General features: G+C 31.5%; 1 protein-coding gene, 1 long non-coding RNA gene and 1 pseudogene across 7 annotated transcripts; all 3 read right to left on the bottom strand.

Moving 5' to 3' along the window:
* Positions 1 to 3,490: 3,490 nt before the first annotated feature.
* On the bottom strand, positions 3,491 to 6,966 carry LOC112324382 (uncharacterized). Its single transcript, XR_002978224.2, has 2 exons — positions 6,055 to 6,966; positions 3,491 to 5,455 (listed from the first exon to the last, which is right to left on the bottom strand). It is a non-coding gene; the product is annotated as an uncharacterized LOC112324382 (long non-coding RNA).
* Positions 6,967 to 13,921: 6,955 nt separating this feature from the next.
* Positions 13,922 to 14,778, bottom strand: LOC18105956 (squalene monooxygenase SE2-like; annotated as a pseudogene).
* Positions 14,680 to 17,703, bottom strand: LOC18105957 (cytochrome c6, chloroplastic). Of its 6 annotated transcripts, none has more exons than XR_008057411.1 (7): positions 17,458 to 17,703; positions 17,240 to 17,369; positions 16,661 to 16,758; positions 16,386 to 16,417; positions 16,168 to 16,264; positions 15,191 to 15,319; positions 14,680 to 15,081 (listed from the first exon to the last, which is right to left on the bottom strand). XR_008057411.1 is itself a non-coding variant. In XM_052447403.1 (6 exons), exons 1-6 carry the CDS (start codon positions 17,620 to 17,622, stop codon positions 15,073 to 15,075), a joined length of 531 nt encoding a protein of 176 aa, XP_052303363.1. In that variant the 5' UTR covers positions 17,623 to 17,701; the 3' UTR covers positions 14,680 to 15,072. The 6 variants fall into 6 exon arrangements, 4 of the variants coding, with proteins under 4 accessions (XP_052303363.1, XP_024442061.1, XP_052303362.1 ...); XR_002978073.2 differs by having other exon boundaries at positions 16,168 to 16,231; positions 17,458 to 17,696; XM_052447403.1 differs by lacking the exon at positions 15,191 to 15,319 and having other exon boundaries at positions 17,458 to 17,701.
* Between the last annotated feature and the right edge of the window lie 549 nt (positions 17,704 to 18,252).

Here is an 18,252-nt window from a genome sequence, read left to right as displayed (position 1 = left end):
GGAGTTCTAGTTTTTTCTTTCAAATTTCTTTTATTTCGATCAACCGAGTTAAAATTCAACTCGAAACCCTCCTCATATTAGGTCTTGAGTTACAAGTTTTCCGAGTTTAACATACCTGTAACAGCTATGATTTGCAATAAAGTTATCATAATGATGGAAAGACATAAAAAGAAAATAGTACGCATAAGTTGTTGGTCCATAAAGTATCCAAATTTATTAGCTCCATGATTGATTAATTGTGTAGGCTTTTCAGGGAACAATCTTCTACTAACCCCGTCTTGTTTCAAATGCCGTGTTGCTTTTAAGTCTATAATGGCCACTCATTTGAGGCAGGCAAATGGATATTGCCTTGGTCACTTGGCAATTAACAAGTCCTTAAAATGTTAACTCAAGCAATCTTCAGTCAGAAGTAATAATGAATTTGATGAGTCGAACCGATTAAAGAAACACGAACTCACTAGCTACTTGCTCATTTTACCTTTAAGCCAAATGATTATGTCCACATTTGTCTGCAATAATTATGCTGTGTTTATTGCTTGGTGGGATAGGCTGATGGATAATGAATGAATTACTCTGCACACGACCCTGTTAATGCCTTCTTTAGGCGTCATCATCCACCCTTTTGAAGGTTGGTTAATGCCCAGCTCGAATAAATCTATCAAGAGATTGTGTTTTTTTTTCAAGTTAATATTTATTTAGTGTTTTAACGTATTAATATTAAAAATATCTTTTAAAAAATTTATTTTAATAAATTTTTAAATAAAAAATATTTTAAAAAACAATCATGCTGCCAACCTCCCTTGATGTAATCCCTGTATATCAAGTGGTCTTACTTACTTACCTTTTATGTTATCTTTAGCATCACAAAAAGATTATGAAATTTCTTTCCCATTTAAGTATAGATAACTTAATTAAGATTCAATGGAATTAATTATTATGGTACATGAAGAACCGATCTAAGAAAATCTTAGAGGCTAATCGCTCCCACCTAAAGAAGAAAAAAATATATATTGAGAAAACATAATAAAAATGGATTATACACGGGTTGTTTTGTTTTTTTAACGTTTTAAAAGTATTTTTGATATTTTCAATTCATTTTAATATGATAATATTAAAATTAATTTTTTAAAATTATATTAATATATTCCTAAATAAAAACAATTTAAAAAACAATTATTACCCCACTCCGATCAAATACATTTAATTTCACCATTGAAAAGTCCCCCCACCAACTAATTTGTATGGTACGTAATTGTTGAAGGTACTCGTAGAATTGATAATGGCATCAAAGTATATGATGAAGAAGAAGAAGAAGATGATAGGCTGCCAGAAAGGGCAAAACCTATCACACCTCTACTCCAATGATCATCATCACAGAGAAAAAGATGTGTTGTGTAAGCATATTTTCAATAGCTTAGGAGGTAGACACTTGTCTAGACCATGCCATCTCTAATTAAAAACTACTTTAGTTTGCTATTTATGCTTTGTTTGGTTCTGGGTTTTTACCGAGTAAATGTTCATTGCTTTTTATTTGGTAAAGTAACCTTCTTCTTCTTTCTTTTTTTTTCTTTTTTTTGCAAGATTTTTCCTAAACATGTAACTTTATGTTAACGGATATAAGTTTTTATCTAATTATTATCGACTTATAATTTTTTTTTAAATTCTAGAAATTCTATCTTCTTTTATATATAGATTCAAATCTTCATAGTCATTTTGAGATGAGCAAGGCTCCGAAGAAGTTATTTTTTGAGATTTGTTATGTTTTTCTAATTAATTTATAATTTTTCCTATTTAATTTATAATTTATTTTTATTTGGAACGTTTTTATAGCATATAAATGGCTTTAAAAACGATAAAATAGATTTTTGATATTGATATTATTAAAAGAGAATTATTTAGTAATAAAATTGTAAATTAAGGATTTTGTGTCATCCATTTTATATAAAAAAAAAATTTAAATTCTTATTTCTCAAGTGCGTCTGTGTAAACAGTACGTCTAATAGTTAAGATTTGAAATTTTAATTTAAAGGTTTTAAATTCAAATCCTAAAAAGGATAAGAAAGATTACCCTAAGCTCAAGAAAAAAAATCATTTTGTAATCACAAAATTAAAAAAAAAATTGTAATAATTTTCATAAGATGAATTTTTATAACACAATATTGATTCTTTTTTTATATATATAATAATAGAGTGTAGTAATCAACAGGTAGTCAATTAGACAATATTGATCATCTTTCATCAGGAAAAAAGAAGAAGAGTAAATGTAGCTAATGACTAGTACATAACTCGAAGGTAATATAATCCTAGTGTGAAAGCCTGATGGTTGTTTCTATGGAAAAAAAAGTTACCATGCCTCATAAATATTGGAAATATTCAGGTACAAGAATTCTCATATCTTCCATACAGATTTCATCATTTGTAGTTGTCACACATGTGTCTCCCACATGCTAAAAGGGCACAACGGCAATGGAATTTGGAGTTTGCAGCAGCAGGATTTCTTTGTCTGAAATCTGGTGCTTAGTTATTTCTTCTAGTGGCAGATTCTATAATAGCAGATCTGTTTTTTTGTGCAGAAACACTGGTGCCTTTTTGGCCTTTTAGCAGGACCTTCTTTTTGCAGATGCCAAGCTCTAAGGGATCTTAAAGAAACAAAGCTATAAGCTCTTTTCTTCTTTCGTGCTTTAATGGGAGACTTCAATGATTTGCAGCCTTAAATATTTGTGGTAAGGATTCCTGCTTCCCCTCTATTTGCATGCCTTGTAATGATGGTACATTTTTATTTTTTACTGTTAATTGTACTTAGCAGTGTTGAATGCTTAACTGAGATGATTAGGATCATCATTGTCATCACCATGATTATCTTCATAATTAGCACAAAAACTCACCTTAAAAAGCCTTACCAAATGTGTGTGTGTGTGTGTGTGGATCCACATTTATATCTTGTTCAGAGGGGAAGGACTCCTGTTCATGTCTTGCCCTTGCTAAAGGGGATTCATTTAAGAAAAGAAAAAATTGAAGAGGTGTAATTTGTAAGGAATTTTCAAATAATTAAAGAACTTACTGTATAATTGTGATGGTTTAACCAATATTTAAGCATCAATTATTGGTGTTTAGTGGCCTGCAAGACCTCATCAAAACATACAAGGTATGCCCTCACTTTCATACACAACACTAATCTAATTATTTTCTCCTGTTTCTCCATATATGAGCTATATTAGCTTGTGGACCTTCATCTCACAAGATAGACTACTGTTCTTTCTCTGCAATGTCGAAACCTAATCAATTCCCAGTTTTAGCTAACAGGATCAGCCAATTAAAGGACCGAAAGCATATTAATCATCAACCACCATGTTTATAGCATGACAGATAATGGAAGCTTGAAATTGAAAACCACGATTTTAAGTCCATTTTTTTAGCACACAAGCTTGCTTCACATATTTCAAGATCGTCCCATTTAATAATGAATAAAGCTTTCCTGTCACCATCGATGTTTTCTAGCTAGTAATTTGAACTCTCAAATCAATACAATATCCCTCTCAAAATAAATAGGTAATTAATACATAAAAATATGCAATTCATCACAGAGGGTATCTAGATTGAAAAGGTCTAAATGAAACACAAAATCATCATAAAAAAAATGATGAACTTACCTGCTGTTCCATGTAGATCTTCAAGTCACCCCTGGCATTCTAGCTATAACACTAATCTAAGCTCCAAAAGACGAGCAATGAGCTTCACAGATCAATCAAATTGTATTAGTAAGTCATAATTAGTTTTTGAAATCAAGTGACTTTCCTACTAGCAGGCATGCAGCTCTAGAGATGAAAACAAAAGTGGCTCCCAATGTAATTAATTTATTGTGCTGCTGTCAAAAGTACTATATTTATTGATGGGATTTCAAGATAAAAATAAAAGATAAAGGCTAATGAAAAATATATGTACACAAACAAATCCTCCAAAAGATGGTAGCTGAAATTCCTTAACTTTTTATTAGGGAAAAACAAGCCAGTATCTGCCCTTTCATATTAAAACTGATGTATCCCTAACTACAGTGTATGATTAAAGCAAGAACACGAGAAATAAAGAAAATTAAGAACAGCATTTTCGCAACAGTTTTTATTCTTAAGTATACTTGAAAGCAAGCTCTACCACAAACTATAATCTCATTGTCATTGAAATATCACTGATATCCCATTGTTTTTCTGGTAGAAACATGATAGACCAAGGAATTAAAGAATATATATCTACACTTGGAACTAGAATATTTAGCAATCAAGGACAGAAATTAGCTGTCTATAAGGTGCCAAAACAGTGAATCCGATCTTCAGATGCCATAGTCATGATAAAAATGAGAAAAAAGAACTGAAGGAAATAAAATGGCAACAATCTAATCCATGTTATCACCCAATCACATCAATCGAAGTTGGTTTTTCATGGAAAAATCCAACCAACACTACTAAATATTCCCTTTTCGACAAATTAATTGAACACCACCACTGCTTAATTAGGCAAATCAAATCTTTTAAATTAGTACATGAAGAATAAAGCCAAGAAATTACAACTGGAAGCATCTTTTGCAGGTATGAAGAGACTAAAAGCAAGTGGTCTCCCTGTCTTGACAACAACTTGAAGGGAAAAAGTCACACGCTTGTCCATGATCACCAAAACTTGATATCAGTGATTAACTAACTTTTCATACAGCTGATATCAAAACATTACAATCCATTTTTATTTTACATAATTAAGATATGCCCTATGAGGCCTATATTCCTATCCCTTATATTCTTTAATTAACACCTACTAATAAAATTCAAGCGCTCTTTTATGTTGGTGCAATATTCATGATACAACTTATCCGTATCTTGGCCTGAAATTAGATATGTAGAGTTGGATATAAAAAACTTATTTCTCCATTTTATTTTGTTAGGTTACAAAATTAATTTTAACCAAAAGATTCCTATTATTTGAAGCAATAAATCTAAGCTTTTGTCTCCGTAAGACTACAAGATGTGTGCATGGCAATTAATGAGCTATACAACATCATGCCAAGGAGCCTTGTTTTGGATTGAATCTTTTTGGAAACTCTTGAGATACAGAATATTGAAGAATAAAAGGGAAAAACAACAATCTCACAGAAACTTCTGATGTTATGCTTGAATGTCTGATAAAGAGATCGAATCAGCAAAATGCTTATGAAGCATAAGTACTCCATAAAAATGCCCCAACTGCCACCTTATGTGGAAGTGCTGTTGGAGTACTAATTAATACTATGTGAGGAAACTCACTGCAATTTATAATCTGGGAAACCACAGAATGCTAATTATCCAACAGATGAATGTAACATCCTGTGTAGGTTTGTCAATGTCTGTTCAGAATTGTGGGTCACCAACACCAAGCTGGACCCCTAACCGTGTGCAATTAAGGATGAAACCAAATTTGTACCACCTTTTGTCTCCTATTCAGTTTCACTCCCAAAATCAGTACAAAATTGTAAGGGTTAGGTGAGGCCAAAGTTAATATAGTGAGAGACATGATGAAAAGATTGCAGAAACCAAGTATATATGCAATTATGAGAGCATTGGATTTACCACCATATACACAATATAAAAAATACATTAATATATACATTTTCTAATAGCTTGCCTTTCTTGTGTTTTGTGAATTTAATTTACATATTGATTCTTGATACTACCTGCAGCCCACTAGTAAAGACAAACATGGAAGCATCCAGCCATGCAGGCAGGAGAGATATGGATAATATATTGTCTTTCTTGGCATTTTTTAGTTGTTGTAAGAGATATAGCTGGATCTGAGTAGGTTAAAAAATCAAAAATACACTGATTGGACAGGCAAATGTGTGAGTGTCTACTTGTGTATGTTTGCATATGCATAATTCTTGTGTTTGCAATAAAGGAAAATAGAGGTGTTAATTATTGAGATCAAAATCACAATATCATAATCAACCTGAAATTGCAATTTCAATGGTAACTAATCCAGAGATAAACAATAAAAGAAAGGGAAGGGAAGATGAAGCAAGAACAAAGAATTGATCACCTGGTATGAGGCACTTGTGACTCTGTGAGAGCAAATTAGACCCCAGAAAAGCATGTTTCAGAATCTCTTCGCTGTTTGTGAGTGAGTGATTGAAGCTGCAAGATGACCTGATGGAACCATATACTTTTATAGCTCTGAGTTCAAGCTAGTTTCTAATTAGGTTTCTACCCTTTTGCCTGGAAAATACATATACCATTTAGGTACAAGTTTACCTATGCGTCTTCCCTATTAGTGCAATTCCCTTTTCTCGACAATTTTACTGGGAAAAATCACCAGTATATTCTGTTTTCATTGCCAAAGAACTCACAAGCAATTGATCATCATAAGATCAAAAACTTGCATCCTAAACTAGTAATACAAACCTAGCTACCACGATTCAGTATATATCTTTGACAACATTAAATTTTTTCTACCTACAAATACTGCTATATGATTAATGTTAATATATATATATATATAAATGAGAGTAACACGTTCATTACCAGATCATGCTGGCAGCTTCAACCTCTCAAACCAACATATTAGACAAATTGAAGGAAGAACCAAAACGGGGGGAGTGAGGTTTGGCCTTTTTTGGGAAATTTGGAAAACTAAGAGGTCTAATTTAAAGGGAAAGAAGCAGAAACTTAATTTCTCACCTAAAGATTGACAAAGGAGAGCACGAGCTGTGCATGTTTTAGGTAGGGGAATCCTCGTGACTCTCCCTCTCCATTTATATAAATGCACCTCTCTCTTCTTCCCCCACTCTGTTGTACTGTGTCATAGATGGAGTATTTAATGGTGAGTTTTGGCCCTTCCTTACAGCTATTGACACAGACCTCTTGCCTCTCTTTCCTTCTCTCTTCTCACTACACAAGGTTACATGAATGAATATATCAATGAAAAGGGACCACCACTTGGTCCTCCTAACAATCAAAGAAACCTTGCTCTCAACTAAGATTAATTAATTTAATCTCTTACTGTTATATGTCAAAGAAATTGAGTTGTTAAGGTCAAACTAGAAAGTGGTTGAATGAAAAATCAACTGAAAGTAACATGCATGATTAATTATACTTTTAACAAAAAAATAATAATATTGTTAATAATAATTTCTATGAATATATTGACAGCTAGGTTTGTAAATTAAATAATGAAATATTAGCGGGCATAAATCATTTTACCGTCTCGAGAAGCAAAGTAGGTGAAAAGAAGAAGACTCATTGAAAAGACAATGAGATCAAAACCTTCAAGGAGTAAGAACATGGTAAATCTATAATCATGAGAAGATGCTAAAAATATCTAATTTTTATTTATTCAAATCTTCTTGGTACAAAGATATTATACATTAAAAAAAATAGAAAACCCAAATAATATTCAATAGGAAACAAAATAGAAAAAATAGAAAAGCAGAAAAAAAAAACTATTCATTTAAGTAAAAAAAACTAGAAAATACTAATAATACTAAGTAAAAAGATAAAAATAATCAAGGGAAAATATTTTATTTTTCCATAAAGCTTATGCATCAAATGGTGTTTCTAATTTAGGAAGATGTCCTGATTAAGCATGCAATAGTTTATGTCGGGCAAATGATCGATAGTCTATGTGCACAACCATTTTATGTAAAAATAGAATGATTTTAGCAAGAAAAAAGGTTAGAAATCAAATGATGCCCTAGAGACACCAGCCAGTTAGAGTAAGGGCTAGCCTTTTGACCTATTCTAAGGGCAGGTTTTCTAATATAAATTATAATTAAGAGGGAGTTACATACATAGCATGTGGATTTGTAAGAATAGGTTAATTGGAAGATGGGAAAGAAAAAGGGCAGCTAGCGCACGCTTGATTTGTCATGGATTATGTCTTTTACCCTATGGACTGCATGGCCTGAGTTTTTTATATTTTTATATCTAAAATATTGCTGTGTGTTGCTAGCTAGCTAGAATGCAAATGGCTGTGATAAATAATCTTGGCATGATCAGCTAGGGTTTCTTCTGTTCACTCTCAGCATTAAGCATCGATCCCTAGCGACTAAAAAAAAGGGCAGTTGCCATGTGCTTAGTGAACTCTTTGGACCTACAGCAACACCATTACAATAAATACTGTTTCATTATTTATTTGAAGTGTATGTATTGGCCAGGTTGGTGGAATCAGTTGAGGGCATCCTTTTGTCTTTAGCTTTGGGTGGTTCTTCTGTCTTTGGTTGACAAACAATGACATGTAGACAAGCCCTAATGGAAGGCAAGGACCACACCTTTTTCTTTAATATTTAGATTAAATGGATAGGCCTCACATGGTTTTGCTTTGTGATTTAGCTCAAAGAGTTGAATCTTCATTTGATTAAGGTAGGTGTGGTGGTGGTTTGTGAATAAAGCAATATTGCGAGATTAGGGTTTTTTTTTCTCTCTCACTAATTTCATCGGTGTTCTCTTCTTTTCCCTATGTTTTTGGTCCCACTTTTGCCTGGCTATTCGTTTGTTCTTCCTTTGTAGATAGGGTTTGGAGATGCCTTTTGTTTGCCCCATGGTTATCATTTTCTGCCTGTCCGGGGTGGTCTGATGTCCATTATCTCTTAAAGTAGGTTTTGTGATCATAATAATTTGCTCCAAAAAATCTGGTTATGTATTTATTTCAAAGAGATCCATTGAGTAATTTCTCTTCTTTTTGCACCCTCCATTTCTAGTCTCTTCTTATCCTTTGCCTTTATTTTTATTTTTGGGTAAAGCTCAAAGCTCAGTTGTTGGACAAAGACAGCACCATTAAAGCTGAGCTTTTAACCAGAAAGTTGGGACGCAGCTTCACTATTCACTATCAATTTAATCTAAATAAGGAATTCAAATTATGACTGAGCTCTCCAAATCAAGCTGGCAGCACTTGTATAGGCCAAAACAAATCTATCCCTGTACCCCTTTTTTATTTTTTTTCTTCTTTGAATTAGGGTACATGAAATGCTAGTGGAGCATATAGATAAATAAGATCGTTTTTGTCCTGTAATTTGTGGTTCGAAATGTATAATATTTTAAGTTTTAAATAAATGAAAAAAGAAGCAGGTGCCTAGGAAGATTAACTCTAAGAAGTAAAATCCTCCATTGATGTTCTTTTCCTATAATTAATCGAGGTCAAGTAGCTAGCATCACATGGGATCAAGCGAGGTGACAACTTGTACCAACCAGAAGCTTTTTAGCCAGTCTCTTCCTTTGACCTTTCCACAGTTTTTTTCTTTTTAAATTCCTCCCTATATCTTTACATTTTACTCCTTGGAAAATGGATTTATTGATTGTCCTATCTGTCTCATAACATGTGTAATTTGAACTTTAGCTTAACCTTGAGCTAAATACATAGGTCCATTGCTCATGGAATCTTTTTCCTTTCCTGTTCTGTAAAGTAAGAACAATTAAAAAGATTGATTGATTAATATGACTTGTTAACTGCTCATGCATTTCTATGACCTAAATCTTGGGAGATAGCTTTTTGGTTTCATGGAGCAATATCTAGGGTTTGTTAGGAGCTTCACAAACCTAATGTCACTTGTCCTTCATTAATTGGCATTGGGACTGAGAGCAGCGGCTTCTTGTGAGTCCAGAACCATACCTTTTTTTTTTTCTTTTTTTTTTTTTTTCTGATTCTTGTATCATGCTCAACCCATCAAGAAGTGGAAAAGAGTGTATATCTAGTATCAACCTCAAATAGGAAAGTCGAAATTTGTGCTCCATATGTATTAACAATTTTTAGAGAACACTTCCCTAAAGAAAAAAAAAAGTATTTAGAGAACACTTTTATTAAGATTAAATCCATAGAGAAAAAACTAATAGCGGTGAAGGGAAAAATAAACAAATAAATGTAATCATTTTTAGACAATTATATGATGATTAGACAACCTCATTATTAAAAAGCAAAATTAATCCATAATACCATATTAGAAAAAAATCAAAGTTAAATCCATTATAATTAAGGGTGTGTTAGTTGTTTGTCTAAAATTTAGATTATTTTGATGTATTTATATTAAAAATAAATTTTAAAAAATAAAAAAATTGATAAACTTCTAAAAAAAAACACTTTGAAATACAATTTCTTCAAACATACACTAAATGTTATTAATATATCTAACAAGCACACCATCCAAGTCAAAACTCTCGTTTATATATATGCATGCTAGGCTAGATAGCTCGTTAGTAAAAAACATTAAGCATTGTAAATTGTGTATATATATAAATACTGTAATTTTGTGTGTGAAATAGTAAATACATATTTGAGATCGACACTGTTCTAAAAAGAAGTATAGACGTGTCGCTTGGAGAGCATGATTAATTAAGTTGGATTTTCTTGTCCAATTAAGCTGCTTGTGGGGGTCCTAGGCAATGTGATTGTGTTTCTATGTTTCCTATGCTGATCATGGTATAATTAAATGTGAAATGATGCTTTCGATAATGACCATGGCAAACATGTTTAGTTCAAATCTACGTATAAGATAATGATTAAGATGCATTAACCATAGTGACAAGTGATACGTGTAAGAATAATAAACTATGGAAAAAAGCAAACTAAATTCTTTTTCTCGTAATTAGGCAGAACCGAAACCAATCCTTATAAAGATGCTTGACGAAATATGATTTGAATTCCATAGCTAATATGATGTAAAAGTCACCAACAAATGATATTATTAATATTAATTACGAATATAGAATCACAACTATTTATATGGTGGTAGAAATATTATTTATTTATTTTATTTGTAACCCTTCTTCGTTTATTTCATTTTGGGACCGACTGTCATTTCATTGGCTCCCATTTAAAGAAAATGTGTAGTGCCTTACTATTTTTTTCACGGATTAAGGTGTAGTCACCACAAATAATGGACTGAAGATTCTTTTGTGCATGTTAGTGTTCTAGAAGTATCAAAGTCTTGGAGGAGAAGATGTGTCAAGGGTTGACAAGTCAAGGCACATCACTACGAGATTGAATCATAAAAGGAATTATTTGCTTTCTTTCCCAATCGGGTCTCAAATGTTTCGGGCAAAAGCTTGATTTGATAATATGAAAAAATATATATAAATATATCCAGCCCAAAAGAATAGTATAAGAAAAGGTTAAAGTATAAAGTGTAAGTAAAATCATATTTTTTTAAGGAGAAAATAATTAAAATCTGTTTTTAAGAGATCGAATTGATGTGATAAATTAAAAAAAATTAGGGTTGACCCATAAAAAGAAGCATCCTCTTTTTCTTAGAATATATAATAGAATTAGTATATATTGGTCCAAAAGAGAAGAAAAAAAATCCATTTGGCATCCTATTTTATCCCACAGACCCATATATACCACTTTTGTTAATAGCTATTTATTATGAACATGAGCAACCGCTTTATAATGAGTGTCGACATGCATGTATACCAAATGATCTTTTGTAGAGATTGTTAGAGATGGCAATAAGTTATAAATCAATTGGTATTAATGTTTTGTTTTTTCATATTATTAAAAAAGAATTAGAGCTGATTGTTAAAGATGTAAAAATTACTTACTAGAAAAAGAATTCTCAATATATTCTAGGAAAAATTGAGGATTGATACCATCATAGGTTTTCTTTTTCTAAATAGGAAGTGGTGTTTATGAATATAATTAGGTTAAAGTGTGGATTTATAATGACTCAACTTTTTATATTTTATAAATTATAATTTTGATCTATTTAATTTTTTAGACTCGAGCGGGTTATAAAATATATCAAGTTAAACTAATTTTTTTTTTTATAAATATTATAAATAACCACGAGTTGAATTAATATTGCTAATTTGTATAGATTGGGCTTAACTAGAATTAAGATTTGGACTTAATAAATTAACTTAAAACATGTTATAAATTATAACAAATAATTTAGATTTAATATATCAGTTGAATTAATTGATTAAAATGAAACAATCAATTTAGATGTAACAAATTATGGCTTGTATATGCTATTTGTGTTGAGTCGGGTTGATTGAATTTTAAAAATTCTAACTTGTTATCTAACCCATGATATCAATTTTTTAGATTTTTTGATCGATTATCATTTGTAATATTTATATTATTTGACTTTGATATGCTGGATGAAGTTGAATAATATAAATATTATTACTGATATATTAATTATTTTTAACACCCCTACTAAATACTCCAAGTTTAAAAGGGACTTTCAAAATCTAACTTCACTCAAATCCAGCTCTGAAGTAACCAAAAGGGAAGGGAGTAGTCATGAATCTAAATTCCTAATAATAAAATAAAAGAAAGAAAGAAAAATCATCTTACGTAACCTAATTGGGAGAACCTTTATATAAAATAGTTTCAATCATATTTTTATTTTGATACAAAATTCAAAGATTAATTAGACGGTAGTAAAATAAAATTAATTAGATGGGAGAGAGTAAAATATTATTCTAGTTATTATTGATCAACTCCATTTGTTTCAATAAATTATGTAAATTCTAATTTTCTATTTAATTTAGTTAGAAATAAAATATTTTTTTATCAATTTATATATTGTTACTAGTTAAAAGAAAAGAAGGAAAATTAATAAACTTAAAGGTATAATCGATCCGGTTTTCCATATTTATATAGAAATACTAAATTTGTTTTATTAAATAAAACAGACTAGGTAATTAATTAGAAATATAAATCACACTAAAGTATTTGATGAATAACAACAACAACATGAAATATCAATTCAACAAAAATCCATATTTTTTAATTTTTTAAAAAAAAACATTAAAACGGTCTTTAAAGATTATTTAAAAAAATAAAATATATAAGTATATAATATTTATGTAAAGAAAACTATCGTTATTAAATCATTCACTTGGAGTGTAATTTAATATTATTGTATAAAAATTATATATTATGTTGCTCTCAAAGTATTATAATTATGATAAGTAAATCTAAAAGGAACAGGGAATTTACTGTATGAAATATATTGGATCCCTTCATATAATACTATGGATGAACTGTTTATAGTGTTTTTTTTAATCTCTTTTTCTTTTTAATTTGGCTTTTATTGGACCAAATTATAGATCAATTTGTTAGGAAATGATAGGGTTGAAAGATGGGAATCAAAGTGAAAAACTTGGAAGGAGTGGGTGGGTTTAATAAAGTTTGAGTGAAATGTTTATTGCACTTTTCAAATTATAAATATTGAGTTTTTTTAGTTTTTAAAATTTAAAAGCAAAATCAATTTTGGCTTCAAACTTTATTTTTATTTTTATTTTTTGATTTTTAATTTGAGAGATTTGAGAAAAAATCACCAAGATCTAATGCTAGAGAGAGAAAATTTTTGTTGGCTTTAATTATGAAAAAGAGTCAATATTGATGTCAAATTGTTTATTTAATGAGGGGAGTTCACATTATGTGTTTTTTTTACCTTAAAATTGCCTAGAAAAAAAATATTTTAAACTCGGTATTATTTTTTATTTTGGGATGGTTTATTGGGATTTTTGAGGCTATAAATCAGTTTATCAAGTTGCTTAGAATATTTTTTAGATGCTTTGTGTTAAAACAAATTGAAAATGAGTTTTTGGATTGAAATATTTTATGTGTATCTATTATTATTATCATTTGATTAAATAAAAATTAATTTTTATAAATAAAATTATTAAATAAAACTGTGTCAAATACTTGAGTTAGAGGCCAAATATCTTACTCTATACTCTCCTCTTAAGTTTTTAATTTTTATCTTTATTTATTGTTAATACATTTTTATTTATTTATTAACACATAGTTTTTTATTTATTTGATTAAATTTTTACACAAGCTTTTTTATTTTCACTTGAAATTTTTTTATATTAAAAAGTGTAAGAAAAGCATGCATATTCATTTTTCACCTAGTTAATTCTATTTCTAGTTTACCTTACGGTCAAGCCCAAAAAAACCATGCTTCGAAAAGATCTGAATATCAAATTGCTAATAAATGGGCTAAAGCCTAAAGTACTACTGGTGGTTTTCAATTGTGAGTAGCTTGGTAACGGGACAGCCACGACGGCCCAATCTACATAAGCGGGAAAGCACAGTGCAGACTAGACTTAAAGGGAAGCTTTAGGCGGCCAACACCATAGATAGCAACTGCAAAGAAATGGAGAACCGAGCTCAACGGTCGAGGGTCTAGACCAGAAAGTAGAGCTATTAGTCCATTCGAAAATACTCCTTCAAGGCTCATGTAGTCAAAACATGCTTGGCACATTTCGTTTCTAGCTGGATGATCAGGTGATGCCCTAAACACCTTGTATAGGGCACCTGCCAATGTGCTTATGGTAGGTGCCACTTGCTGCGAACAAAAGCATTAATCATTGGTTAAAATCAGTGTCTTATGTTATGTCGACAAGTTCATCAGGATTTTCATCGGCTTGTCTTACCTTACCCAGGGAGTAGAAGGACTGGGGATATTTGCAAAGGAAGATGTATCATTGAGTTGAGGTCGAAGAAGATCACGTAGTAGCACAATGTGTGATAGAGCCACAGTCATTCCTCCCCCAGTTAAATGCATCCCCCATTGGAGAAAGCTGGCATGCTCATGTCTGTCATTGTTTTTATGCTCCCTTTGTCAATTGCAGAAATGAAAGTATCATGCAATTCAGGAGGGTCTGAGATATGTAATTTGCTTGATTTTTCTAATGAATCAGAAAAGCGAGAAGCAGATGCTGATTTCAAACATAAGAGATTTTCATTGCTTAGTAATATTTCACATAAAAAATCGTTCGAATAAAATCTTAGTGACCTGGGGAGCTTTGGTAAGCTTCAAACAGGGAGCCATTTCACCATCAGAAACGGAAGGCACTTTCTGTCCAGGAACATCTACCACGCAGCGAATCTCGGTACTTCATGTCCATGATTTGCTCACGGAAGGTTGCAATTCTCCAGCACCAAGCTGACAAAACAGGTTGGGATATCAGCCTGCAGAATTAGCAGGGCCAATATGAAAGCTTCTTCCTGCAACATCTGAAAGAAAGTTCTCTAACGGATATGGTAGTTTGGCACTTTTCCCATCTTTAAAGATTGCATATCCAAGCATTCTTTCAGCATCAAAATCGCTCACACAATCTGCAATTACACAAACATTACTTTAACATTCACTGTTAAAATTATGAATAGTTTTGTCACCAAAACTTTTAGTTGGTTCAACAGATATATTGAGGTTCTGGCTGGTCACCTTCATGGCCTAACCTAATTAATTTCAGGTAACCTCCAGGTTGTAGGAGTTCTCCAACAATTCTGCCAAGTCTCTTTCAATTTATTTCAGATAACCTCCAGGTTGTAAGAGTTCTTCAGGTCTGATTTTCTGAATTCAAATTTTGAGGACAATCCAAAACATATTTATTAAATTTCCTTAACTAGATCAGACTAAGAAAAACTTTATCTTGATCAAAGCGTAAAGAAATCCAAGAAGAATATCCTGTCCGAACTAACATATCTATTAACACACACATGTAGTAACCTAACGAGGAAGAAGGCTTTCAAGATCAACAACTATCAAAATAATTTCGGCTCTCCTCATATAAATATCTTCAAACCTATAACTTCCCTGTTTCCATCTCTAACCCCATTGATCACTTCCGCATAAGCCTTATCACTTGCTTACCAATGGGATCAATGATTTCACGTACTTTTAATCTTAATCATTTGATTATACCAAGAGCTCATCTTTTCTTAGTTTTTTCTTCTTTGCTATACTAGAAATTATTATTCAATTCAGAACATGTACCATTCTGATACAACTGTTTCAAGACGGCAGGTCATATTAATAGGGAAATAAAGAAGAAAAAAAAATCATTGCAGGGATTGAAAACTATCAATTTGTAACTTAATTTAAAATGGGTTTGATCCATAATGAGATATGGATGGAATAGCTCAGAGACGATGGTTTCGGGCACTTGGGCATAATTTTTTTTCTTTACAAGAATCAATCTTGACTAATTTCTATGTTTGGCCAGCCTTGATCTGCTTGTGACTTCACAAATTGAGCCAAGAGCTTAATCTCTTCATCCTGCAACCGTGGTCCAAATGTGCACTGTCCTCTTGGAGTACAACTCTCACCGAATCCCTATTAGCATCGCAAAACCTATGATCTCCTTGACCAAAATCAAGAAAAAACAAATAACGATACTTTGATTTCAATGGAAAACTTACAGGCATTCTTCCTTTGCCAAAGTATGTTATGCGATAAATTTCTTCTTCAGTGTCTACTCCATTCCTGCGAGTGCCATCATTCAATTTGTTTCTACTTCTTTAGGGGAAAAAAACAAGTTTTTCAACTCTAAAAGACAGAAATTTAGTGTGCAAACCTAAATTATACAACGGAATTTGACGAGGAGATGGTATTTACGTTTGTATATTAATTTAAGTACCTTTGTAGGTCCTTTGTGAAGAGCGTTGCACCCTGAAATCAATATGAAACTGACAAGAATTAACAAGATATTGGAAAAGGAAAATTGAGAGATGGTGATGGGAATTCAGTGTTTATTTTTGGGTTATAAAATCTTTTTCAAAGTGTTTTTTTCTAAGATTTTTATGTATTTTTAAATGATTTTAATATATTAATATTAAAAATATTATTTTAATTAAAAAAAAACTCTTAAAATTAACAACATTATAGAGGATAAGCTTCCACCAAAAGACTCACGGGTTGAATTATGTTTCCACCAGCATCATGACAGCCAATGCAAGTGCGGCTAAACAATGAGGCTCCTCTTTGTACATCTAGGGTTTGTCCTAGTGACACTGCACAAACAAAAACATGGCCCAGAAGATTTAAAGCCCTATATTGTAAGAAAATCAAATAGTGTTAGAAAAAGTATCTACAATTTGTTTTTTTAATAAAGTTCGTAGATATTTAAGTTTAATTGCCCATGTCCTGCACTAATTAAAATAAATTTACACAAGATTTGCAATTATAAATACACTTTAATCTCGCATTTCACTGTTATCATGTTATTTAAGCTTAGCATCATTTATGTCACTTGCAGTGGCAATTACGATGACACGACTTGAGATACTGTTTATTATAATACGTACTTAATACTGTATTTTCCTTGAATGCTACTACAATTTTCTAAGGTGAAAAGCAAAGCTTAAAAATCACGATGGCATTATTGTGGCATTATGAAATAGAAGCAAGGGCAATTTAATCAATTGAGCATACGAAGGTAGCTAAAACTATAGAAGTAGATAAGAAGAAATCCTTTGTATGGCTGTAAGTTACCTGGGGTGTTGACAATGGGAGATAAGGCTACAAGGGCAGCCATTAAAGGTGGAGCCAAGCTCTTAACGAGCTTCACCTCCTTTTGCTTTAAAACAACTGGGTTTTGGCTTTCTCCTTGCTTTTCGTTCCCCTTCCAACGTGACATTCTCATTCTTAACAGCCCTCGGCAAGCTTGCAAATCGTGAGCAAAAACAAAAGGGAGAGATATAGATAAGTACCTTCATCAAGAGGGAGTTATAAGGTCCATGGCTGCAACAAGACATCACAGATGGAATCCACATCTTGGGGTTTGGCTTTAGATTGGTGGCAAGAGAGCGTAAATGGAGAAGGCGGTGGAGACAGGCGAGGGGGATGGTTGATGAATTATAGGCTACAAAATACATTGTCTCTCAGTTTTTTACATTCAGTGTATGGACATTATACATTTATCTTTTAACCGTTGAATAAATATAGTCTCGGTGAAATGGTGGTGGAGCCTCGACCCCTTAAAAAAAAACAGTTTACAATATGCCCCCTATAAAACTAGCAAAATTTAAAATTTTGCTTCCTTAAAAATATTTTCCTAGTTTTGAACCCCCTCTAAAAATAATTCATGGCTCCACCCTTGTGGATACATATAAATTATTTGTACAATAATATATTTCATTTGAGAGTATGGTTGGAACACAGTTTTTTTAATTTTTTAGCTTCAAGGTAATAGGTTTTTTTAAATTGTTTTGATAAACGGATATTAAAAATAAAAAAAATATATTATTTTAATATATTTTTAAATAAAAACACTTTAAAAAATATAATGTAATAGAACTCTAAACACCATCCTAACCAATTCAAAGAACAAATGAAGGAATAAATATGATATTCAGATATTATCTTATAAGCTCAAGCATATAATTAATGGTGGCTAAATCATCAAGATTCGAACTAAATTTAGGATTGCAATTAATCAATAGGGACTAAATCGGATAACATCCAATTAATTGGGGGATTCAATGTGCAAATTATTTGTCCTTTTC

Source organism: Populus trichocarpa, chromosome 15 (genome assembly GCF_000002775.5).
Source record: "Populus trichocarpa isolate Nisqually-1 chromosome 15, P.trichocarpa_v4.1, whole genome shotgun sequence".
In the NCBI taxonomy this organism is placed as follows: Eukaryota; Viridiplantae; Streptophyta; class Magnoliopsida; order Malpighiales; family Salicaceae; genus Populus; species Populus trichocarpa.
The sequence above is the reverse complement of the archived record's forward strand: the minus strand, read 5'-3'. Positions and strand labels throughout refer to the sequence as shown.

Bases quoted from the DNA above. Each gene is read 5' to 3' on its own strand.
- LOC18105957 (XM_052447402.1), bottom strand. From the start codon at position 17,622: ATGTATTTTGTAGCCTATAATTCATCAACCATCCCCCTCGCCTGTCTC. The intron at 16,265-16,385 runs GTACTTAAATTA...TTTCCCCTAAAG, and splicing joins TTCACAAAGGACCTACAAAG to AAGTAGAAACAAATTGAATG. The intron at 16,082-16,167 runs GTAAGTTTTCCA...CGATGCTAATAG, and splicing joins TTGGCAAAGGAAGAATGCCT to GGATTCGGTGAGAGTTGTAC.